Source organism: Paralichthys olivaceus, chromosome 13 (genome assembly GCF_024713975.1).
Source record: "Paralichthys olivaceus isolate ysfri-2021 chromosome 13, ASM2471397v2, whole genome shotgun sequence".
Lineage (NCBI taxonomy): Eukaryota > Metazoa > Chordata > Actinopteri > Pleuronectiformes > Paralichthyidae > Paralichthys > Paralichthys olivaceus.
This window is the reverse complement of record NC_091105.1, coordinates 8,352,998-8,376,944: the sequence shown is the minus strand read 5'-3', so window position 1 is coordinate 8,376,944 and position 23,947 is coordinate 8,352,998. Positions and strand designations below refer to the sequence as shown.

General features: G+C 45.8%; 3 protein-coding genes across 11 annotated transcripts; all 3 read left to right on the top strand.

Annotated features, from left to right (window-relative positions):
- The first annotated feature begins 104 nt into the window (after window positions 1-104).
- mlf2 (myeloid leukemia factor 2) lies at window positions 105-5,456 on the top strand. Its single transcript, XM_020108606.2, has 8 exons — window positions 105-448; window positions 2,189-2,297; window positions 2,404-2,439; window positions 2,701-2,754; window positions 2,863-2,991; window positions 3,282-3,441; window positions 3,592-3,807; window positions 4,807-5,456. Exons 1-7 carry the CDS (start codon window positions 405-407, stop codon window positions 3,801-3,803), a joined length of 744 nt encoding a protein of 247 aa, XP_019964165.1. The 5' UTR covers window positions 105-404; the 3' UTR covers window positions 3,804-3,807; window positions 4,807-5,456.
- Window positions 5,457-6,213: 757 nt separating this feature from the next.
- On the top strand, window positions 6,214-10,649 carry LOC109643475 (gamma-enolase-like). Of its 2 annotated transcripts, none has more exons than XM_020108603.2 (13): window positions 6,214-6,371; window positions 6,792-6,877; window positions 7,049-7,144; window positions 7,283-7,341; window positions 7,421-7,490; window positions 7,602-7,735; window positions 7,829-8,051; window positions 8,143-8,340; window positions 8,718-8,794; window positions 9,044-9,168; window positions 9,255-9,363; window positions 9,814-9,872; window positions 10,083-10,649. In XM_020108603.2, exons 1-13 carry the CDS (start codon window positions 6,229-6,231, stop codon window positions 10,150-10,152), a joined length of 1,449 nt encoding a protein of 482 aa, XP_019964162.2. In that variant the 5' UTR covers window positions 6,214-6,228; the 3' UTR covers window positions 10,153-10,649. The 2 variants fall into 2 exon arrangements, with proteins under 2 accessions (XP_019964162.2, XP_019964164.1); XM_020108605.2 differs by lacking the exon at window positions 6,214-6,371 and adding an exon at window positions 6,414-6,562.
- A 1,098-nt stretch (window positions 10,650-11,747) lies between these two features.
- Window positions 11,748-23,391, top strand: atn1 (atrophin 1). 8 transcript variants are annotated; one of them, XR_011245968.1, is made up of 10 exons: window positions 11,748-12,737; window positions 14,629-14,760; window positions 15,265-15,366; window positions 15,788-15,907; window positions 16,117-18,947; window positions 19,118-19,334; window positions 19,459-20,977; window positions 21,375-21,555; window positions 21,723-21,903; window positions 22,609-23,391. XR_011245968.1 is itself a non-coding variant. In XM_069537909.1 (10 exons), exons 2-10 carry the CDS (start codon window positions 14,734-14,736, stop codon window positions 22,640-22,642), a joined length of 5,175 nt encoding a protein of 1,724 aa, XP_069394010.1. In that variant the 5' UTR covers window positions 11,750-12,737; window positions 14,629-14,733; the 3' UTR covers window positions 22,643-23,391. The 8 variants fall into 8 exon arrangements, 7 of the variants coding, with proteins under 7 accessions (XP_069394012.1, XP_069394010.1, XP_069394006.1 ...); XM_069537909.1 differs by having other exon boundaries at window positions 11,750-12,737; window positions 21,388-21,531; XM_069537905.1 differs by having other exon boundaries at window positions 11,751-12,737; window positions 21,388-21,555.
- Window positions 23,392-23,947: the final 556 nt, after the last annotated feature.

Genomic DNA, 23,947 nt, shown 5'->3' with positions numbered 1-23,947 from the left:
ATTATACAATATCACATCATATAATTAAACTATCAAACTTGTTGATTGTTCTGAAAGCCTCACAACAGGAAACGCTTTATTCTGAAAAACAACAACACCGGAAACCACAGCTAGTAGCTGTGATGCTAACTTGACAGCGCAGCTCCTTCTCTTTGTCAGAGGACTGACTTCCGTTTTCATGTCGGGTCCAGGTTTCTGGAATTTGCTGTGTACGGACGCTGTGAGCGGTCTCTGTGGGGAAGTGTAGCGGATGTTTAGTGTCTCAGTGGCCGAGATAAAGTTCAAGCTCCTCGGTTTCAGCCTGACCAGAGTTTCGAGTTCTTTAATCTGCTTCATCCTTGAAAAACGCGACTGTTTACCTAGCTAGCTGGCTAGCATCAGCCAGCTGAGTTAAAGACCTTAGCATGTTTCGGTTCTTGAACGACGTTGATGACGACCCCTACATGATGTGAGTACTGACATTAGTCACATTATGTTTCAACAGCGTCGCCTCCTTGTGTGTTTTACATGAGGAACATCTTGGTTTGATGAAATTTCTCCGGTGGCTTGAAGCAGGTACCTTTCTTGACTCCAGCCAGCTGTGGGGGCCTACGGTGGTGGTCCACCATATTGGATAGACAACAACTAAAACAACGCTGTCAGAGCTCAGCAGTGTTTGGTTCACAGATCAGCAGCTGAAATACTCAATGATCCCAATGCGTTCATTTAACCTTGTTTCAAAACACAGTTACAGCTCGTGTTCTGTCTGTTGTGGGCATTTAAAGCTTTTTTCAGATCAAACTAATGGCAGCTTTATTCTTCTAGAACATATCTTCACAATGCTGATCCCTTTACATTGCAAATGCATGGACGTTTGAATTGCTGCAGATCAACCTGTGCTCTACTAGATACTACGTGAAGTACAGTACTTAGCAGAGGTTGTGGAAGTTTTAAGAAGAATGCACAGAATCAATATTTATCAGTTAACTTCATACAAAGTACAATAAACAGATTTAAACAAAATCAAATTGTTATTTGATGTGTCCATCACTTAAGATATGGCCAAAACATTTAAGTTGATATCGATCATTATCAGGATGAATGTCACATTATTATGTCTTCTAAGTTTAAAGACTGGTTTTGGCTCCTGAGTGAAGATTCATTATTTATTATAACTCCTCATGGTGCTTGCTCAAAACATAAGCAATGTATTGATTTATATTGAACCTTTGTTTATTTGCTATTGATTGAACTTATGTTGTGATTTTAAGCCCTACAACCATTAACCTTTAAAGCAACAATGCCCTCAGCTACACCTGTGCACTGTTTTTGAGGGTACTTGCTTTACTCTGTGCCAAGATCTGGGTTTCATATTTGGTTTCAACATTGGTTCAAGATTTTACACTTGATTGATGATGCACACTAAATTACGCGATTTAAGACCGGGGGCTTCAATTGGACACTATTTTTAAACTAGCCGAGCGACACATTTGAGAGAATGTAATGAGATGATTCAAAATTGCTTGATAAATCGGTTTGTCCGTTTCAAACGTTTTCTCTTGTCCACGTAAAAGCAAAGCTCTGCTAAGTTATGAGGTTCAAAGTCTGTAGAAAACATAACAGACGTATTCTACTACACCCCGAAATTAAAATTCTGAATCCGTAAAATACCAAAATGTGGACTCTTTAAATAAGTGACCAATTATCTAAATTGTTGTTGGTTAAATTTGTGGCTGCCACATCATCATAAAATCCTTATAGTACTATTGTGTTATTTACCAGGATGAGGGCCAGGTACAGTTATGTGATGCATCTTCCTTTTAAAGGGCCTTTTACTGAAGCTCACACTGGTCTGTAAGTTGCCTTGTGAGAGTTCCCTGGGATACAAATTGTATTTTCATCCTTATCAAAATAAATACTAAGAGGTCAAAAAGGATATATTGCCATTTTTTTTAAATTCCTTCCGTGCTTCTAAAAACAAAACAACCCCAAAATGATCCCGTACTCTAAACAGTGTGGTAACGTAATAAACTGCTGAAACTGGACTCACAGACAAGAAGATGTTGATAAGACCTCCTGTCTAAGTGATCTGTCACATCCTGATAAATATGACTGACTTCTCTTCCCGTATCATTTTCAGATTTCCTTTACCTATATGAGTCTATTTTAAGACAACAGTAATATCATAAATATTTCTGATTTCTTCTAGGGATCCATTTGCGGCTCACAGGCAGCAGATGAGTCTGTTTCAACCATTTGCCATGGACCCTTTTGCTCTTGCCCCCCAGATGCAGCCACATCGTGCACCACGTAGACAGGTAACCTGCTGCTATGTTGGTGGATTGTATTCATGTGTTTTGTGAATTAATCACATTAGTTAAACAATTTCAACTGATTTTACAATTGTTGCACACTTTCTTCTAGGCTGGTCCACTGGCCCCCTTCGGTATGATGGGAATGGTGAGTAGTTGACCTCCTATAACTGCAGGAAGTCTAGTCATGTTTACAAATATTTCTGATAACAGAGCTTAACAAGGATATTCTACAAATGAAGAACAAGTCTCCAATTTTATCTTTGTTATTCTGGTTTATGGAAATAATACAGATATTAGCACGCTGTAATAAAACCTCAAACAAGGTCAACATGGAACTTAAAGAGTTTTAAATTTAACTTGTTGGAAACTGCAGAAACGCCATTAAAAGGTCTCATTTAATTTTCAGGGTGGTGGATTCATGGATATGTTTGGCATGATGGGAGAAATGATGGAAAACGTGGTGAGTGAGTTTTGTCACATAAGCAGACGTAATTACCCTCATGACTGAAACCTGTAATTCATCAGTACTCCGTCTCACCGTGTTGTTTGTTTTTTTATTTTCTTCTAGGAAAGAATGACCGGTACACCAAACTGTCAGACATTTTCCTCTTCAACAGTGATCTCCTACTCCTCGTCAGATATAGGGGCTCCTAAAGTTTATCAGCAGACCCATGCAACGAGAACAGGCCCTGGAGGGGTGAGAATAACTTCAGTAACTTAAGAGAGTTCAAATCAACAGAATGTATGTCGGTAGTGATTGTTACTTTCCCCATTGATATGGGACAGTTGTGCATTGTTTGTCCAGACATGACTTTGACATTCTCGCTTCATTAACACATGAAATGATCAGAACTTGTAGTGACAGTAAATAGATCATGTACAGTATAAACATCATAGTTGGAATAGAAACACTTCAGAGAGAGTTCACCCAGAGTGCAGAGTATCCTGCTTGTTTTAGTAAACTGAGCTGCCCCCTCCTCATCTCAGATCCGTGAGACGCGGCAGTCTGTGAGGGACAGTGAGAGCGGCTTGGAGCGCCTCGCCATTGGCCATCACATCGGCCCCCGTGCACACATAATGGAGCGTTCGCGAAATCGCCGCACAGGAGACCGCGAGGAACGGCAAGACTTCATCAACCTTGATGAAAGTGAGTCTTTCAGGAGGAAACGATCAGTTTATGATTGTTCGTGATTACTGTTCTCAGCTCAACTTCGAATACCAAAGAGAGTAAAAACAAAAACAGCTACAATAACATAAGATGTGTGTTACTTACCAACCTCCCCTACATTCCTACTAGGTGATGCTGCAGCGTTTGATGATGAGTGGAGGAGGGAGGCAGGAAGGTACGTCCCCCCGAACGCCCGGGCGCTGGAGTATGGCCGAGATCGACGGGCAGGAGGCCAACAGCTGGCTCTTACTGCCCCTCCTAGCTCAACACCCCCACCAGGTCATCGGCATGAGTCCCCCAGACACCGTGAGCCCCAAACCCGCCCACGCTACGACTGGTGAGAAGGTAAGAAAAGATGTACAGGGCAAGTTGAGCTCATCACGTATATGTTCATGATTAATATTAACATATTGCAATACAGATATACCACTAATGCTCCACGGATTTATTTTTGTCAGTTTTAACCCTGAAAATAAGCACATGAATTATTGGATTTTTGATACACTGTAAGATAACTGTGATCTTGAGGTTTACTGTATTTTTACACTGCAGGAGATAATTCTATTAAAATACTAAACAGTATTGGATTTGTGAAATTGTGTGATAAATAAATGTCCGGTTAATTAAGGCATCATGAGAAATGGAAGAAAATGTGCAAATAGTGACTCTTTAAATAGTTTGAGTGTCTTGCAGTTTCGCTACGAGAATGTATCTCTGAATATTTGTCATCAAAACATAAAATCTACTAACTCTCTAAATCAGCTGTTTTTGGAAGTGTCTCACCATGAAGGATCATAGACTGTATATAAAGATGGTCAACATGAATTCTGCTTCTCAAAAGTGAAGCCAAAGTGCTCTGAATGCCCCCTTGTGGCTGGCTGCAGGAGAGGTAATAGGTCCTGCCTCCTCCACGTTAGTGCATGTGAAATGGTGCAAACTTAAAAGTCAAAGTACACGCGGAATAGATTTTCAAACATGGCTTCTATCTATTTAAGTAGTTTCTATCACACTGATGTACTCTTCAAATTTTTCTGATTGGTTTGATTTTAATTTGTTATTTGATGCTATGAAAACGAGGTGAAATTTAAAGAATGACAGCTGAGTCTGATGTGTGATTGGTCGAGCATGTGTTGATGGGACCTCTCCCTCCAACACACACACTCTGACTCCAAACGTGGAGACAGGTCGTCAGTGTTTATATAGAGTCTGTTGTGTAGGAGCAGTATTTTGGACTGACCACCATGATTCGTGTCATAAAACAGAAGCCTCAGATATTTGATGAAGCCTTTTCTTCTTTTGTAATTTCCATATTTTCTAACACGCACTTCGTTGTCGTCCCTGCAGGCGTCACAATTGACGAGGTGACCAGAAATGGAGTTGAGGGAAGATTTCCCCGATGCTGTGAACCACGTTGAAGACGGAAGTTGATGATTGTCACAACTGGCTGTCGTAAATGTTTGATATGACTGGACTGTCTATATATAAACCACATATTTCACACACACACACATACACAAACACAAAACAACCCCCCCACACACACACTTGATAGTTCCATTTACAGTTCAACTTCTCTACTGTGACATACAAAAAACAGAAAACGTGGATCTCTTGTGCAAATTGGGAATAACTACACTCACTTTATATTATACTCATCCTCAAAACTTTCCATGTGTTTTTGCCCACTGCACGTACAAGTGCTACAGTATACAGTACATCTGCTGTACAGTCCATTTTATGTTCGTGAAGACACTAGTGTGTCGGTGAATTGAATTGTATACTGTTAACTAATTAATCTAACTAAATAAAAGTTCATTAAACATTGTTAGATAATTGCAAAATGTGTGTCTGTTGTGGTTGTGTTTGACGATTGCATGTCTTATATATTGACGTGTTTCATAAAAACAAATCTCACAAGCTTCAATGTCATGAATACGCATCAAAATCTGTAAATCTATGCTTTTTTTTAAGCCTCATAAAATGTATCGACACTTCTCGTTTATTTGAGTGTAATTTTGTGAGTTCTCAGAGACGCTGTGCCTTTTATATGTATTTCCACTGTGTCGTCTCTTCCCTGTTCCACTAGTCTGCAGGTCATGTGACATCTGGATAGAGAACACAAGTGGAGCAGCCGAAAATGCTCTTTTGACAAATCATTCCCACCGTGGGATCCCTGCCTGCCTCCTCCTGTGCTTACTGTTTCTTTAATTACATCCACACACTATTTTTAAATCCACATCCACCCTCACCAACCCCCAGCATGCACTGCTCCTCACACCTGTCTACCTGTCGTCTTGTCTGCTTTAATCCCCAACATTAGATCTTTGCAGTTCCTGACAAGGTGGCTCGGTTTGTGCGTCTTGCCTTTGCTGAGATGTATCCTCCTCTTTTCTTTTTTTTTTGATATCTTCTACCTGTCATCCACATCTGAAGCGTACAGATGTTCGTTTTTTATTCCTACAACAAACCCTCACTTCAGAGGCATGACAGCACTGCCTGAAATTGAGAGCAACCACATAATTACCTCTTCATATTGGCAATTTTCTGGGACAGTATTTGTCAGAGTAGTATATATACATATACTACTATGTATCAGGTGATATCCATACAGCAAATACTAACAAAAGATTTTGAAGCTGAGGTCTTTTTCAGCACATTTTAATTTCCTAAGTCATAAAATTGGAAAATGTGACCATTGCTATTCTGCTCTGTTCCTCCATCCTCCCTCTCCTCTCCAGCTTTGTTCCCTCCCCTCTGCATCTCCCAATGACTCACACGCTCCCCCTCCCCCCTGGCGTGTCATACGTTTTTTTTCACCCCATCTCCCACCTCCCCCGTCCCTCTACTTCTCCCTCTCTTTCGCCCACAGTCGCTCACTTCTCTCCAGAAGGCTTCAAAACACGCTGCAGGTAACATTTAAAAGGATTGATCTATTCCGCCATTCCCTCCATCACTCTCCACCTCCTCCCTCTTCTCCTGCCTGGTGTTTTCTCGCCATCTCATCTCTCCATTGGTGCACATTCTCAGTCACTGACTGAAACAGCACAGAAATTGAGGTGGCTTGTGGTCCGGAACAGGTTCACGGTAGATTCCTAAATAGGTATTGGTTATTAGCTTTTGATTTATGTTTCCTTCTCTTTCTGTGTGTGTGTGTGTGTGTGTGTGTGTGTATGTGTGCGTGACAGCATCTTTCCAGGGAGCATCTTTTCCACAGCTTTCCATCCCTAAGGCTGCGTCACTACCATCAGTGACGGAGAGAGTGTGAAGTCCTTGTGACTAATTTGAAAGGATGTTTTGAAGTATAAATATGTTTCCTTTTTTTTGTACAGGATGTCCATAGTGAGTATTGTTGCCAGGGAGATCCTGGACTCCAGAGGAAACCCCACTGTGGAAGTAGATCTCCACACAGGCAAAGGTTAAAAAAATAAATGCATCAGAAAGCATATTACTTGTGTTTTTGTCGAATTACCAGTTGTGTTTCGTGTTTATCGGCTTGACAATTCTGCCTTTCTCTTTTCCAACCTGTCCGTCCTCCTCCTCTTCCTCAACCTTTACCCTTCTGCCCTGTCAATCCTCTGCCCTCCAGGTCTGTTCAGGGCTGCTGTGCCCAGCGGTGCGTCCACCGGCATCTACGAGGCTCTGGAGCTCCGAGATGGAGACAAGACTCGCTACAAGGGCAAAGGTGAGGACTGAAAACAAGATGTCTCCTCTTTCCAGTTTCATGCTCTCTGTTTTTGCCTGTCACGGTCTCTTATTTTCCACTTTTATGGCATGAAAATGGACGTATTTATATATATCCTCCACTGTCCTGCTGTCTCAGGTGTAACAAAGGCTGTTGGTCACATCAATGACAGCCTTGGACCTGCCCTTGTCAAGTCGGTGAGTAAGAGAACAAATCTAAAGGAGAGTGGGAGGAAGAAGAGGATTAAAACGGTGAAATCTGGCTGCTTTGTTTCAGGGGGTCAGCGTGCTGGAGCAGGAGAAACTGGACAACTTGATGATTGAAATGGACGGCACTGATAACAAATGTAAGCCTCGTCCTGTCATGTCTTATGCATGTATGTGTGACAACATGTGTCTGCTCCAGTGAGTACCCGGTGCATACATGTGCTCTTGTGACTCATCTGTGTTCCCTTCAGCTAAGTTCGGGGCCAATGCTATTCTGGGAGTATCACTGGCCATATGCAAAGCTGGTGCTGCAGAGAAAGGTGTCCCCTTGTACCGCCACATTGCTGATCTGGCAGGGAACGGAGAGCTGGTCCTACCAGTTCCTGTGAGTCGTGTATTTATTTATTTCCTTTGTGCACAAATTCTTCAAAAGATGATATTCAAATAAATTTTCCTTCCTCATCCGCCCCATATTCAGGCATTTAATGTGATCAACGGAGGATCTCATGCTGGTAACAGACTGGCTATGCAGGAGTTCATGGTACTTCCTGTAGGGGCCGAGTCTTTCCGTGATGCTTTGCGTGTCGGGGCTGAGCTGTACCAGACTCTGAGAGGTGTGATCAAAGAGAAGTACGGCCAGGATGCTACAAATGTGGGAGATGAGGGAGGGTTTGCCCCAAATATACAGGAGAACAGTGAAGGTAAGAACAACCACCACACAGAATCCACTCCCTGATTCTTTTTCTCATAGCCTAAGGTGTTGTCTTATTTATTCCTGTGTCTCTGCGTCAGCCCTGGAGCTGATAAAGACGGCCATAGAGAAAGCAGGCTTCACAGACAAAGTGGTGATTGGGATGGATGTTGCTGCCTCAGAGTTTTTCATCGAGGGCAAGTACGACCTGGACTTCAAGTCTCCGCCCAACGCCGCCCGCAACATCAGCGGTGAGGAGCTGGCCAGCATCTACCAGGGCTTCATCAACAACTACCCAGGTGTGTGTTGTGATGTGTGTGGAGGGTCAAACTGATGGTGGCAATGCTGAGCTTTTATTGTCATCTGGAGAACATGATGTGGATAAATCCCATTCAGCAGAAACTATTGATCACTGACTGTCAGTGATCAAGCTTTTTCCCACATTTTCAAAGAGGTAGTGACACTCCTCCTCCTGACACTTGGTTTTGATTAAGAAGTCTTCATTATGCACATTTAAGAGGCTGTTTACCCTGTCAGTGGTGTGCTTCCTGCTTCTGTGAGCAATTGCATCATGGCATCACTCTGTTATGTACCTGCTCTGGTCTTAATGAGCCATTAGGCCATAATTTTACATGTTTGCACAAAAAGTGATGTCACCTATCCCCCCCTCCTTCAGTTGTGTCTATTGAGGATCCTTTCGATCAGGACGACTGGCCCGCTTGGTCCCAGTTCACAGCCTCAGTGGGCATCCAGGTAAGTGATGCAAAATGTGTAATGATATTTAAGAGTGTATTTCATGACACCAGACTACATGCCCTGAGTTAGTAATACAGTCTGAGATTCATGTGTAAATCTGGTGGCGTTCCCATTTTAATGTTATTGGGAGAGGAACAGAAATTTGGGAAAGTAGATTGACAACGAAGGTTAATACTTCCTGCACGTTACAGAACTGATACTGTTGCTGTGAGTGAGAAAACTCATTAATATGTGATGTGTTTGCAGGTGGTTGGAGACGATCTGACGGTCACTAACCCGCGCAGGATACAACGAGCCGTGGAGGATAAGGCCTGCAACTGCCTGCTGCTCAAAGTCAACCAGATTGGCTCTGTCACAGAGGCCATCAAGGCGTGAGTTGATTTTGTGTGTTTGATGCAGTAACACGTGGAAATGCTCCTGTCTGCATGTGTGAGCTTGTTATTTACTGCGTCCTCAGGTGTAAGCTGGCCCAGGAGAACGGCTGGGGTGTGATGGTGAGCCATCGCTCCGGAGAAACAGAGGACACTTTTATAGCTGACCTGGTGGTTGGTCTCTGCACTGGACAGGTAACAAGCACACACACACACACACACACACACACACACACACACACACACACACACACACACACACACACACATAAGCCATAGCACCTTGCATTAACTGTCCTGTGATGACGGTGCATAAATTAGACAATACAAAATTGAACGATGCAGCAGAATCACAGTGCAATAGAAGTATGGAAACAAACAATAATAAACAACAGTACAGTGTGCAGTAGTAGCTCAAGTGATATGTTTTTCCAACTTGAGGGGTTGTCACCATTATTAAATCTAATTTACAATTTTATTTACTGAACATTTTCTAAGTTATCGAGTGAAAAAGGAATAAAAAGCTTTATACATTTTATTTGATTGTGAATATAATTGTTGCATCAGTCCTAATACTCAGTATTAGTCATAAAGCAGCTGTGTCTGGTTCCCTCTGTGGTTCTTAATATATTTGTCTCCCTTCAGATCAAGACTGGAGCTCCCTGTCGATCAGAGCGTCTGGCCAAATACAACCAGCTCATGAGGTGGGAGTATATACACTTTATTGTATATGTGTATTCATATGTATGTAAAAAAGACTTTAATATGGCTTATAACACTTATGCAACTTATTATTCTTTTGCATTTCTCTTCTCTTTCCTTCATTCTTTGTCTTCTCTTCTCATACTTCACATTCATCTGCCTGCTCCACATTTCTCTCCATGTTCTTCCTCAACTCCTCCTCCTCCTCTCAGGATCGAGGAAGAGTTGGGTGACCAGGCACGCTTTGCTGGGCACAACTTCCGTAACCCCAGTGCCCTCTGAGTGCCTGTGCTGAAGGCAGTGCAACACAAGAACTAAAATTAAATTAAAATACAAATCATTATATATATATATATATTATATTTCCCTGGCAGGTACATGGTGATGAGATAATGACTCAACTGTTTAAACGCACTAATACTAAACTAAACTAACTGAAACACATAGATTTAGCAACAGGTTTTAGCAAGCGGCTGGCGTTATCACAGCCGGTTGCAACAAAGCCTTTAGGGAAAAAATCATCTCGCCTCGCAGCACAGACTCGCACTAACCTTACTGCACTTGTTAAGTTTCTTTCTCTTTGCCGATCCTTGTATCTCCTCATGACTCACTGCAGAAAAGTTCTGTTCTTGGTGCCCGGTTGTTTCCTCTCCCTCCTCTTCCTTGTGTTGCTTCTGATGTGAATACTAAGCAGCTTCTGCTTCAAGATTGTGTGTGTTGCTTTTTCTGTCTAAGGTGAAGCTCATTACAGAGATGGATAAATGTTACCTCAAACTAAAGCTTTCTGTGAATCTGTTATTTATCTCCTCTCTTTGTTGGTAATTTATGGATCATGGATGAAAAGCAGAAAACGACTTCTGCAGTCCTGCTCTCTAAAAAAGTGGAAACATATATATTCTCATCACAGCAGGTGTTGGACAAACAAAAAGTCCTAATGGCATCCTGCAGAAAAAACACAATGTCATTCCTGCAGGTACCATTCTGCTGGAATAGCATCCTACAGGATTTACAGTGATTGTTTTTCTGCATGACTTTCACTCTGCATGACGATCCTGCACAAATCCTGCAGGAGTGAGGAGGAGTCCTGCTTTGAACGTACCACATGGATTCAGACGGAATACACCCTGCAGGAATTAGCTTTAGCATTTCAAGCATGCAAGATGAAATTAGTCTGAAAGGATAACTCTGGTACATTTTTATGAACCATTGGGCTCATATTTATTCAGGTACACTGTCCCTCTAAAAAAAAAAAAAAACAAGTACAGTGTTAACAGGATATTTTACATGAAGTCTCTGACGTCCAGGTCATGAGTAGACAAGTTGGTTTTTTAGAGATAATATCACAGGATTCCAGTTCTTAATTTTGTACCTGTAAACCTCAGGATGCACTCTGAAAAGAGATGAAAATGGAGACTAGACAAATAAAAAGCTAAGCTAAAACAGAATGTTGGAATAAAATAAAAGAGAATGATTAAATAAAACAAGGTTAAGTTCCTCACCTGAAAAGAAGTCGCCAAGTCTCGAGCTCACCTCTGGCCCCGATCGCGTCACGTGCCGGCAGCTGTCGCGATATTTTCACTAATAGCGGCGCGTGACTTCCGCTGCAAAGATCAGTCCTCACGCGCTCGTCGTTATTGCACACACCGTGCAGCAGAGGGAGCGCGAGGCGACGATGATGTAGCTCCGTGAGTTCCTGTCGGTGGTGACGAAGATGACGATGATGATGCTGATGATGAAGGAAGGGCTGACTGGAGCCGCGCATGCGCACCATGGGCACAGTCTCCGGCCGGGTTGCCATGGTTACCACACAATAGGAGACGGGACAGGGGGCTGCGTGAAGGGGAGAGAAGGGGGGAGAGAAAGGGGGGAGGAGGAGGAGGAGGTCTGCAGAGCCGCTTGACTGGACACACCGCTGCAAGCTCACACACACACACACACACACACACAAACACACACACACACATAGGACATGCTTTAATTGTCCATTTAGTAATTGTTGGATTGTGCCACACGACTTGTGTTTTCTTTAATAACTCACTGTCATTTAAACACCTCTAATAAAACGTGTGTGTGTGTGTGTCCGTCCTCTTCTCTCCACATTCTCTCACCTCTGAGAACAAAGGCCTCGTCTCTGCCTCTTCATCGCGAGATGAAGACAAACATGTGGTGGTTGAGGCTGCTCACATACAGTAAAGGTGACTGTGGAGGGACTCAGCAACACAAGAGACAGAGGAGAGAGGGGGAGAGAGAGAGGGAGAGAGAGACCCTCCCTCTTGATCCCCTCCCTCCCTCTTCAGAGTTTGGCCCTCTCCTCCTCCACCTCCTCTTCTCTCTCTCTCTCTCCTTATGCAAATCACGCCCTCTCTCTCTCTCCCTTTCTCCCGACGTGCATCCCATCCCTCTCTCCCCTCTTGCTTTTTTAAAAAATTGTGACTGTAAGAACCGAGGAGGAGGAGGAGGTGGAGAAGGGGTATTTGGGGAAAGAAAGAAAAAAAGTGCAAGTCGTCTTAGTGGAAGAGGGGGAGTAGGAAGGGTGGGAGAGAGGTGGAGGGGGATAAGAAAAAAAGAGGGGGAGAAAAGGGGGTGGGGAAGAGGCGAGGAGGGGACGCATCAATTTGTACAGTCTCCAGTTGGCACCCCTGGTTTTTTTCCTCCCCCTGCAACGAATAGAAGGAGATTTTCTTCTTGTGCATTTATTGTTATGATCGGAGCTCGATGCAACATGAGCCAGCACGAGCCCGTGTTGACAGACGCCTGGGCTGTGAGGCGTGCGTGTCAGCGTGCACCATAAAAAACCCCGACCAAACAGAGGGAGAGAAAGGAAAAGGGAGAGTGAGAGTGGGAGCACGCATCGCTGGATATCATAGGTAAGAAGGAGAAAAAACATGGATGCTTTTATTTTTGTGCATTTGGAGACCTCCTTCTATCGCTGGCCACGTCTGTGCCCTCCCTCCCTTTTTTCCTTTTCCTCTCCTTTGTGCGTTAATTACCATCATCACCTATGCTCCTGCGTTTGTGGCTAAAATTGTATCCCGGTGCATGAATGTGGAGAGTGTGCACGACGCGCAGCCACATTCCAGCGAGGAGAGAGGGAAGGAAGGGAAGAGCCGGTGCGTAATGCCATGATTCGCCATTCCAGAGCCTATCATCTTTCTTTTTGAGATGTGCAGCGGCGTCTAGAAGCAGCACTGCACAGGCATCCATTCTGATTGTGTGTGTGTGTGTGTGTGTGTGTGTGTGTGTGTGTGTGTGTGTGCGCGCCGCTGAAAACACACGACTCTCTTCCCCCTCCACCCCAGACGTCGTATAGCTGGACCGGGCGGTAAGGGCTAGACTGTGCGGGGCTGTGCAGCAGCAGCCTCGGCCGGTCTCCTCCACGATATCGCAGAGGGGGAGAGAGAAGAAAAGAGTCGTTGCAGTGCCCCTGCTCGCTGGTGATGTAAGCAAGGCAACTGCATGCTGCTGCTTTGCATCGCATGCAGTGCAATTTGTTGATAATGCATGTGCGTGTGCTCGTGCAAATGCGTGTGGGACAGCATGCAGTGGTGTCAACGTTGGTGCATATTAGCGCTGTGTTTGTGGGACCATGGTCAGTGGAGCACAGACAGGCCGGTGGCTGCCACCTGTAACTGAGACGTGTAATGTACACACACACCTACTGGCCACTGATTGTTTGAACTTGTAGTCCTTCCTATGTTAATTGGGGTCGTTGTGCATGCACTGCATTGTCAGACAGGCCTTGAGGTGCCACCTTTCTCTATTGTGCAGGGATTGTCCAAAATATTACTCCTGGGTCTGTATCAGTCACTGCAGCATGCACTAGTAATTAATGCATAGCCATGTGTAGTGGAGCAGCTACAGTATTTACAGGAGCCGACTTGCCTCATCAACGCACACATATACACGTTTTTACTGGCCGCACAGCAGAGTGTGCATGTAGCCTATATCAGCTGTGCTAAGTGTGTAGCCAAATAGCTTTTTTTTGTCATACAGCGGCGTGCACTATTTATATCCTCATTCAATATGCATGAGACAATTTTTCGTCATAGTGGTACATGAATGAATGGATCAGACAAGCCCTCGCACAGTAGTGCACCTATGTTGTCAGGCACACCCAAATGGATGGAGGATCTTGCTTGACGTTGTTCATTTCCCTTAATGGCTGGCTGGATAAATAGGCATGTGATTCTGCTGGCTGTAACCAGGGCATGTGGGTTAACCACAAGTGGCTGTGGGTTTGGGCTGTTGTGGGGTGAAGGTGGAAGAAGGGAGGTGTGGCCCCCACGTTCGCCAGGCGTTCATTGGAGTTCTCTGTCTTCTGCAGACTGCCATCCAAAATGCAGGCTACCAATCCACACCTTCTCTGTTCTGCATCTATTATCTGTGGTTCAGTGTTGAGGCTCCCAGTTCTGCTGCACCCAAAACAAAGCATTCTGCTCGGTTTAGCTGCTGGGCTTAAATGCTTCCTGGGTACTGTGGTGAAAACAGAGGAAAGAGGGGAGTGCAAAAGCAGTTGTGCCAATACAGTGTGAAGCATGCTGGGAATTAAAATTTTGCATCTGTGTTTTTGCTTTTGTAAACTCTGATGTTTTCATTGTGTCACAAATTCCTTAACTCCACACACTGCAAACGAAATTGCTCAGTACTGCATCCTGACGTGAAGTAATCGTTTTTTGCAAATCACTGTAGGTCTGTCTGTAGGATTTTCCATGCAGATAAATACTGAATAATACCTTCTTTGTTTATGCTTCTTTGCAGGTTTTGGTAGCTCTCATGGTGTAACACTCAGTCAGTAAGCAACAGGAACGAATTCAGTCCCCGCAATGGCTTGTGTTGTAAAATGGACGTTATAAAGAAGAAACAATGAAAACAAGGACACACAAAGAATCGGTATGCATGAGGCCTACATTTTTCTTTTATATATTTCTGTACTGTGACTTCAGGGATTGTGTACCTGCCTGATTCTTGTGTGTAGCACATTCAAAAGTACAACTATAATTAGTTCAGTGTGTGATAATATTTCAAAACAGCCGGGCTGACTAAGATGTAAATTATTTATTTGGTAGTGAGATGCAGTAATGTGGTCTAAAAAAAGCTGATTACTTGTTTATACTTTATTCTGTCGTCAGCCTCTGCCTCCTCTCTGCGTCCTCCCTTCACTTTGTTATGCCCTGTTCTTCTTTTCACCTCCCTTTTCTTTTTATTCTCAATTTGTCGTTGCCCTTGAATGGCACAAACTTGACTTTCTATGGGTTTGACTCATTAACTACATATTTTCCTCAACCATCACATCTCTTTATTTCTCTCTGTACATTTCTAACATTGTTTTTAACCATTCATGCTTTCCTCTGCCTTCCACATTTGCCCTCTTTCGATGGACTTTGGGCTGTGCAGATGCCCATGCGCAGTGGGCGGCGGCGGGGGGCGAGTGAGGAGAGAAGGGGTAGACGCCCGCACTCCAGCCCCACTCGCCCTGAACGCAACGATAGACAGACGGTTAGAGCTCTACCTCTTTTGTCTCTTGACTACCCTGTCATTTTCACCATAGGTTTCTGTGTGTGCATGCAAGTAGCATAGTTAATACCAATAAAGACCTGTCTCTTGTATTGAACTGTGTGTGTGTGTGTGTGTGTGTGTGTGTGTGTGTGTGTGTGTGTGTGTGTGTGTGTGTGTGTGTGTTGGCTGTCAGTGTATGAGTCATCACTATGATTGCCACAGACCCTTGCAGTGACAGTATTGTTCGATAGCGTTGTTTTACGGCTTACTACTTTTAAATCTTTGATGTTTCATGTTTGACATTGATGTTTTATATCTGCGTGTATGTGCGTCCAAGTGTGACTTTGTTCTAAAAACAGACACAGGCCTATTAGGGATTCAAAAGCATCACTACGGAATTTAAAGTCTTGTGTTGTTTTAGCAAAGAGGTGCTGTTGAGGAATTGGCTGGAAATCGCTTCAGTCGCAGATCACAAGGGCATGATTCATCAGAGAGTGAGGGGGAGGAACTTGTGTCTCCTCCAAAGAGGCAGAAAGTTCAGGTTTGTGTTACATTTCATCACCCTGTTATGTAAAGACCAAGTATAAAGCTTTGATTCAGCTAAATCATTAAAAAGGCAACATCTAAACTGTTAAAAGCTTTACTCCTGCATATGTATGTATATATATATTTATATATCTACAGACCAGTATTACTACATTCTTAAAAGGTAGGATTCTACCTCATCCACAAATGATCTTTTCTTGTCAGGATTCAGTCTCTACCCCAAACCCTCCAACATCAACACACTCGACTGACAGCTCGGCTCCTTCCACTGTCCCACCTCCAACCTCGGTTGCCAGCCAATCTCGTGAGAGTGACAACGAAGATGGCCAATCCCAGGGCAGCAGGAGTTCGGTTGTTGGGAGCCTGGCCAATAGCAGCAGCAGTCTGAGCAGCGGGCGGGATATAGACCAGGACAATCGTTCCTCATCCCCAAGTCTCTCTGCTTCCCCTCTGGGTAGCTTGGACTCTGATTCCGACGGCCCAGACTCACCAAAGCAAGGAGAGAGGGAACGAGAGAAAGGCAAGGAAGGGGGAGCGGGGAAGGTAGCAGGGGAGGAGAGGAGAGCGCTACGAGAGGGGAGAGGGGAGGACTCCTGTGGAGATGGAGAAAAGCGAGATGTGGATTCAAGAATTGAAGACTGTCCTTCTCTTAAGCCCCCCTCCACTCCGTGCTCTTCCTCTGGTCTGACTCCCTCTCTCCGCGGAGCAGGGGATTCATCAAATGACAGCAATATTGGGAGGAAGTCCTACTTCTCCCTGGACTCCAAATTGATGTGTAAAGTTGAGTATGGTGGACCAGTGGGTGTTGATAGTGCACTTAGTGGCAACCGAATGAATTCCAAAGCCAGCACACAGTGCGTGACCAAGACAACTATCTCGGGAGACTTTTCCAGCCCCAACATTCCACACTCCTTACCCCCTCCTCTCCCACCTCCACCTGCCTTGAAGCCCTTGGAGCTCGGGGGACAAAACCTGCCTGCTGAGGTTAAGACAGAAAGAGATAAAATAGAAAAAGCAGACAAACTCCTGGACAAGGCTCAGTCCACCCCTCCCTCGCTGTTGCCACAGACCGGCCCCCAGCCACAGTCCCAGCCTCAGACCCAGACCTCCACTCACCCTCATCACTACAGCTCCACCAGCTGGCAGGGTGGAACGGCAACTGGTTGCCAGGGGAGCTGGGGCTACACCCGTTACCCTAGCAACCACCATCCACACCAACCACAGCACCAGCCCCCAGTGCAGCAGCAGCAACTTCCCTCTGTTTACAACCCTCCGTCCTCTCGCCACTCCTCCTCCCACCCCTCTTACCTCCCCCATCCTCATCCTCACCCCCACAGGGAGTACCTTCCCAGGTACGCCGGAGGGGGAGGGGAAAGAGAGAGGGGGGCTGCAGGAGAGAGGGAGAGGGGAGTGAGGGGGGAGTGTGGGGGGAGAGAGATGAACAGGGAGTTCTCTGCTCCCATTGGCAACAGCAGCAACAATAGTAGTGGGGGTAATAGTAATAGTGGTTGTGGTGGGATGGGTGGGCCTAACAGTATCCAAGGAAGGGAGTTTGGGGGTCTGTCAGTGGGTCAGAACCGGGAGTTCCAAAATTCTGGGAGAGATGGACCTAACTTAGGCCCTGAAAGAAGAGACTTCGGTCCAGCTTTCAGAGACAGGGAGCGAGAAAGGGAAAGGGAACGTGAAGGAGGAAGGGAGTTTCCTCTGTCAAACCAAAATCAGAGTAGAGACTTTGGACCCAATGGAGCTGGAGGGGGGCATCCTAGGGACAAAGATGGAGGCAGATGGGGTGAGTTTGGGGGCCAGACAAGAGAGGTTGTTGGAAACAGTAACCCAAACAACAGCTCTATCCCCCAGGGTAACCCTCCAAGTTCAACCAGCGGTTTACCTGTCACCCCAATGCTGAACCGAGACCCACCTGCATCACCCCAAAACAATCCCAGCCACCCCTCTCATTCCTCCTTGCCACCACATCCCCACCCACATCCCCCGAACTCATCCAACCGAGACTTTCCTCCTTCAATGGATCAGGCACAAACCCCCTCCTCGGGAGCTGACCACTTTCACAGAGAGTACACTCCCACTGGAGGAAAAGACTTTCCTGCCGGGGCGCCTCCTTCCGCTGGCACAAATCGAGAGTACCTCAGCTCCCCCGGAGTGACTCCAAACCTTGGACGAGAGTATTCAGGGCCTGAAAGAACCCAACACCCCCACGCACCTCACACCCACTACCAGTCTGCACCCAGAGACAGAGAAAGGGACTCAAACCTGCGAGAGTCAGCTTTGTACCAAAACCGTGGAGGCCCAAGCCAACCTCCTGCACTCTCTCCCTCCTCCTCATCCAGCCATCATGTACACCCTCCAAATGCTCCTTACCCACCACCACCTCAGCCCTCTTTAGTCTCACCTCAAACGTCCCATGCCCAGCCACCCCCATCGGGTATGACACCCAGTGTACGCCCCCAACACTACCAGTCCTCGTCCCAGACTCCTCCAACACCTCTTTCTCCCTTACCCAGCCCATCCACCAATCAGATGGGAGGCTTCTCATCTTTTCCTCCTGGCTCCTCCTCTGCACCCAACATGCCACTTACTGGACCAGGTGTGCCATCCAGCTGTTCACCTGGATGTCGCCCCTCCCCTTTCCATGGCACTTTGAACAACCACCCCCCATTCAGTGGAACATACCACTCCAATGGAAACAGTGGCAGTAACATGGCCAACAGCAATAGCAACAATAGTGCACCCAGTAGCAGCAATACCAACTCACAGTCTCTCTCACCTCAAAACATGTCCAAAGGACCTCCGCCACTTAGTAACTCTGCCAACAACAACAGCGTCTCGACTCCTGCCTCCAGTTCTTCACTCCCCATTGGAGACGGACATTCAGATTCAGGCCCGCCTCCCACACCTGTCATCAAGGAAGAACCAATAGAAGACAGGGAAGAGAGTGAAAGCCCACCTTTGATGCTGAGAAGTCCTTCTCCTGAACCCAAACCTGTAGACATCCCTATCCACGCCAGTCAATCAGCACGGTAAAGTCAAAAAGACAGTATTATCGTAATTGAGATTACCAATGTATCCCTCTGTTTAGTCCCTCTTTATGTGAACAAAAGTGATTAACAGTAATTGTCATTTTTATGATGGTTGTAATAATGATGGTTATAATAATAATGTGCTACACTGCCGTATCTCATGTTTCTAGGTTTCACAAGGTCCTTGACCGTGGCAGCGGGAATTCCTGTGCCCGCAGCGATGTCCTCTTTGTCCCGTTGGATGGCTCCAAACTGTGGAAGAAGAGGAATGAGATTATTGAAAGGGCCCGGAGGGAGGTCGAACAGCGGGCCAGAGACCTGAGAGAAAAAGAAAGGGAAAGAGAGAGGGAGCGTGAGCGTGAGAGGGAACTGGATCGACATCTACAGGTGTGCACATTGGAGCGTGATAATTATGTATATTTAATAGATTTGATGTAGTTTAAATTGATCACTTGAATGGGAGGGGAGTTAAGCAGATGAAATTTACTGTCTCCTCCTGTTTTCTCTGCAGCAGCAGAAGGATGTCAACGCTGCTGGAGTGTGTCGCCAGGGTTCCTCACTCTTCTTTCCCTCCTCGTCCTCTATCATCATTGACCCTTCATCTTCCTCCCCAGGCAACCCTGTATCCCATCAGCCCCCTCACCCCCAGCATCATCACTCACATCCACATGTTCACCTTTCTCCAGCACATCATCTTCACCCCTCCCTCTCTCACTCTATCCCCCACTCCCTCCTCCTACCATCCATGGGTGGGGCATCAGCCGTGGTCGGCCCACAGGGAGCACTGGGAATAGGTTTAGGAGGTCCGTACCTGGGCCCAGACACCCCAGCACTGAGAACCCTAAGCGAGTACGCTCGCCCTCATGCTATGTCTCCTCTTGGGGCAGCAAGCCGTGTCCAGGCACACCACCAACAAATTCACCACGGTCATCCCCATGTCCACCCGTCATTTTTCCTTCCTCAGTTCCAAAATCATGCTTTAGGCCACCCCCACCATCTGCCTGCTGATGCAGCTACAGCAGCAGCCATCTTGGGTTTTTTGTATGGTGGCAGCCTTGAAGGTGGTCCAGTTGTTGGTGGCCACCCAGGGATGGCAGGAGGCCCAGTACCTGGAGGGATTGGGGGAGCAGGATTCGGAGGAGTTGGCTTTCCTCATGCCATGGCTGCACATCGAGATCGAATGAAGCCAGGATTTGAATTTAAGAGTGATGAGCGGGTTTACCCACCAGGGTCCATACCTGAACATGCAGCTCTTGCACTTGCACATTCACATTCACATTCACATGCCCATGCCAACGCCCATGTGCATGCACACTCCCTGCTCCTTGGAGGAGGTTCTGCGGGATCTAATGAGGTGTCACTCTATGGCACTCCTCCTCCCCCAGCTCCCCCTGGCCCTCCACACCTCCAGAACCCAGCCATGGCCCCAGTAACTCGACCTCCCAACCCTCCGGCCCCTCAGTCTCTGTCCAATCCACCCCCTTCATCTCTCCTCCCACCCTCACTCCCCTCTAACCCTTCATCCGCGGCACCCACTGCCCCCTCAGCCCCGGCCACCCCTGCTGCTCCTCCGCCAGCTCCTCCTCCACCTGCTCCACCAACCTCCAATGCCGCCTCACTTCATCACCCAGTCCCTCATTCTTCTTTTCCCAGCTCTCTGTCCACTCATCTGCCACCAGCCCCTGCTCCAGCCGCTCCCCCCGAGGCCTACCCCACTCCCACTCGCTCCCCCGCCTCCTATGAGCGAGACAGGAGTGAGGAAAGAGAGCGGGAGAGGGAGCGAGACAGAGCAGCTTTGCCGCCATTTGGGGACAGAGAGCGAGAAAGAGAGAGGGAGCGAGAAAGGGGAGGAAGTGGTGGGGGAGGTGGCGGAGGTGGCGGAGGAGCAGGAGGGGGAAGTGGAGGAGGAGGAACAGGTGGAGGAGGTGGGGGAGAGAATCTGGGACGTCTTCAGATGCTAAATGTGACGCCTCATCATCACCAGCATTCACACATCCACTCACATCTTCACCTACACCAGCAAGACACAGGTACCCACTGCTACAAACTATGTCTCTATCAATTGTCTCTATCAGCTGCCTCAAGATTTTACAAATGTGTTACTATGTGACTTTCGTAGTTAACAATTAATTTTTGACACATGTCAGATTTGTGTATTACAAGGCTGGTGATATCACTATTAAGAATAGCAGCAGCAGCCAGTAATTTCAGGTGTGAATGAAATATTTTACTTACACATTGTATTGCTTGACCACTTTGGAACCAGCTATTATATTAACAAAATATGTGTTGCATCCAGAAACCTGATTTGTCTGACTTAAACCAAAATTCTTATGTAACGATTCTCTCACATGTCTGTCGTCTGTATTTTGAATCACTTCTGACGCTTTGACTCATATTAAATATCTCCTGTATTTCTTATTACATCATTGGCATCCAGCGGCGGGCGGGGTTCACCCCCTGATGGACCCGTTGGCGTCGGGGTCTCCTTTGGCACGCCTCCCATACCCAGGAGCCACGCTAGGCACTCCCATCCTGGCTCACCCCCTCACTGACAGCGAGGTGCTCCGCCAACAGCTGTTCGGTGAGGAGAAGGCTCCTCGTCCATGTACTCGTTCAATTTCTTTCTCTAAAAACTCCAAAGTGCAGAAAGTTTATGAACATACTTTTTTTGAATACGACAGTGATGATTGACCTTAGTGCGCTTTCTTTCTCCTCTTTCCCTGTTGTGTTCCCATGTGCTCCTCCTCCTTTCCACCCTTCCCACCACCACAGGTGCTCCTTTCCGTGACTTGCCCCAGCCGTCCTCCCTCACTGGACCCATGTCAGCAGCCCACCAGCTCCAGGCCATGCAGCAGGCCCAGAGTGCAGAGCTGCAAATCCAGAGACTGGCCCTGGAACAACAGTGGATCCATCACCACCACCACCACTCCCTCTCCCAGGACGAGTACTACAGGTAAGGAGGCTTTGTGTGTGTCCATTATAACTGCAATTATAAAGAGCTTGAATGTGCTGATTCATCTTTCGACTATTTTACCAATTAATTAATAATTTTTTTGTCTATGAATTCACAGAGAATTGTATTAAATGCTCATCGCAACTAGTGTGTTGCCTTCAGATTGAATTATGTGTCCAAAATGTGAATAAACATAATGGAGGACAGGAAAAACCAGAAAATCCTCAGATTTGAGAAAAAACTAGAAAACCTAAAATGGGAAAATCTGTGATTAATCAAATACTAATTTCAGCTGTAATGTTCTGGACACTGTTGCTGTAGCACTGAAACTGAGACTTAAAGATCAAATCTGACTAAACCGATGGAGAGCTATAATGTCTTTATGTTTACTGCTAGTGTACTGTATGTTTGATCATTTATTAACTGCTCATCATGTTAATGCAGTTCATGGGCTTCAGCCTTCCTCTATGCGCACTGTGCAAAACTGCATGCAACAGTTAACTTGCATGTTTGCAAAGAAAAGAAAGATAGAAAATAATTTTTGAAAGTAACCAAACCTGATTTGACAAACAGCAAAATGGCCTTTACTTAATACATTACATGTGTAGACATGTTTGGTTACAATATCCATAACCATCTGAATCCCATAGCTGAGCTCTGACCTCCAGTTTGCAATCTAACACGGTTCCTCCTTTGACCTTTTAGTCACCTGAAGAAAGAAAGCGACAAGACCCTGTGAGGGAGGGACGCAACAAAGAGCAGCATGGAGAAAACCGAGGGACAGTGTGTGTGTGTGTGTGTGCGTGTGTGCGTGCGTGCGTGCGCAAACTTAAACGCATAAAGCAAAGCAAGAGCACTGGACACAGTGAAGGAATAAAGACTCAAAACAAAAGCTGGACTGAAGGACGGGGGATTCACTCAAGAAATCAAGAAGACTTTGAAGGATTGACAAAAGATGGAGGAGGAGGGTGTAGAAACGTGCACCGGGATGAAGATCCAGACTCCAGTACTTCCCTTCATTATGTTCTTGAACTCCAGTCCTGTTTTGTATCGTGCTCCGTACAGTATATTAGATGGGGGCAGCTATAGTGAAGTACCGTATGTGTAAAATACTTTTGCCAGAAGGAATGTGTACATGAGTCTCTTTTATGTCATTGCATGTAGCTATAGCGCTTATTCTGACCTGGTGGAACTTTTGGTTCTATTTTTAGTAATCACCCCCTCTTTTGTACCCGAGGGGCGTTCTATATGCATGAGACCAGCAATTTAGTGTTATGTTTATGATCAATAGTATTGTTATTATGATTAATGTCGTCTGTTTGTTGATAATGATATAATTATATATACAGTACATATTATTTGTATTATTTTTTTACATTTTCATGGTATGGCAGGCAGTTTTTAATTTTATTTTGGATTTACCTTGTGAAACAAGATGCAAATGAAGGCAAAAAAATCTGGAAATAAATTATAATCTTTTTTTTTCTAGTCTCTTGCGTATTCATGCGTGTTCCCCACCACCACCTCCTCCCCATACATTCAGACTATTTCCCCTGTCTTTGTTTTATACAAGTCACTCATGCACAAAGCATATCAAATTCCTCACCCCCACCACCCCCTCTGTCTCCCTCTCTCCCTTTCTCTCTCTCCCTCTTTCTCTCCATTGGTCTCTCCCTCCCTCTCTTGGCGAGTGTAGCTAATGGGAGACACATGGGATGAGTGTGAGATATGGGAGATGAGTTGCTCCAGTGAACACCAGCCACCCTGTAGAGCGAGCATTCCTTGCTGCACTGTAAAAATGAGAAGAAAAAAAATCTATATAAAGAGAATGAAAAGGAGAGAGAGAGAAAGCAGGAGCGGTGAGAGTGTGATTTACGGACGCTGCTGAGGGCTCAGGGTTCTGTGTGTTCTCACCGTGTCCAGCTGCAGGAATCTCCTTCAAACCGACACGGATCAGTGAATACGACCCTCGCGTTGAAAGACAGATTCACTGCTGGCTCTCAGATTTGGGGGATTCCTGTAGATGTGGATGAACAAACTTTAT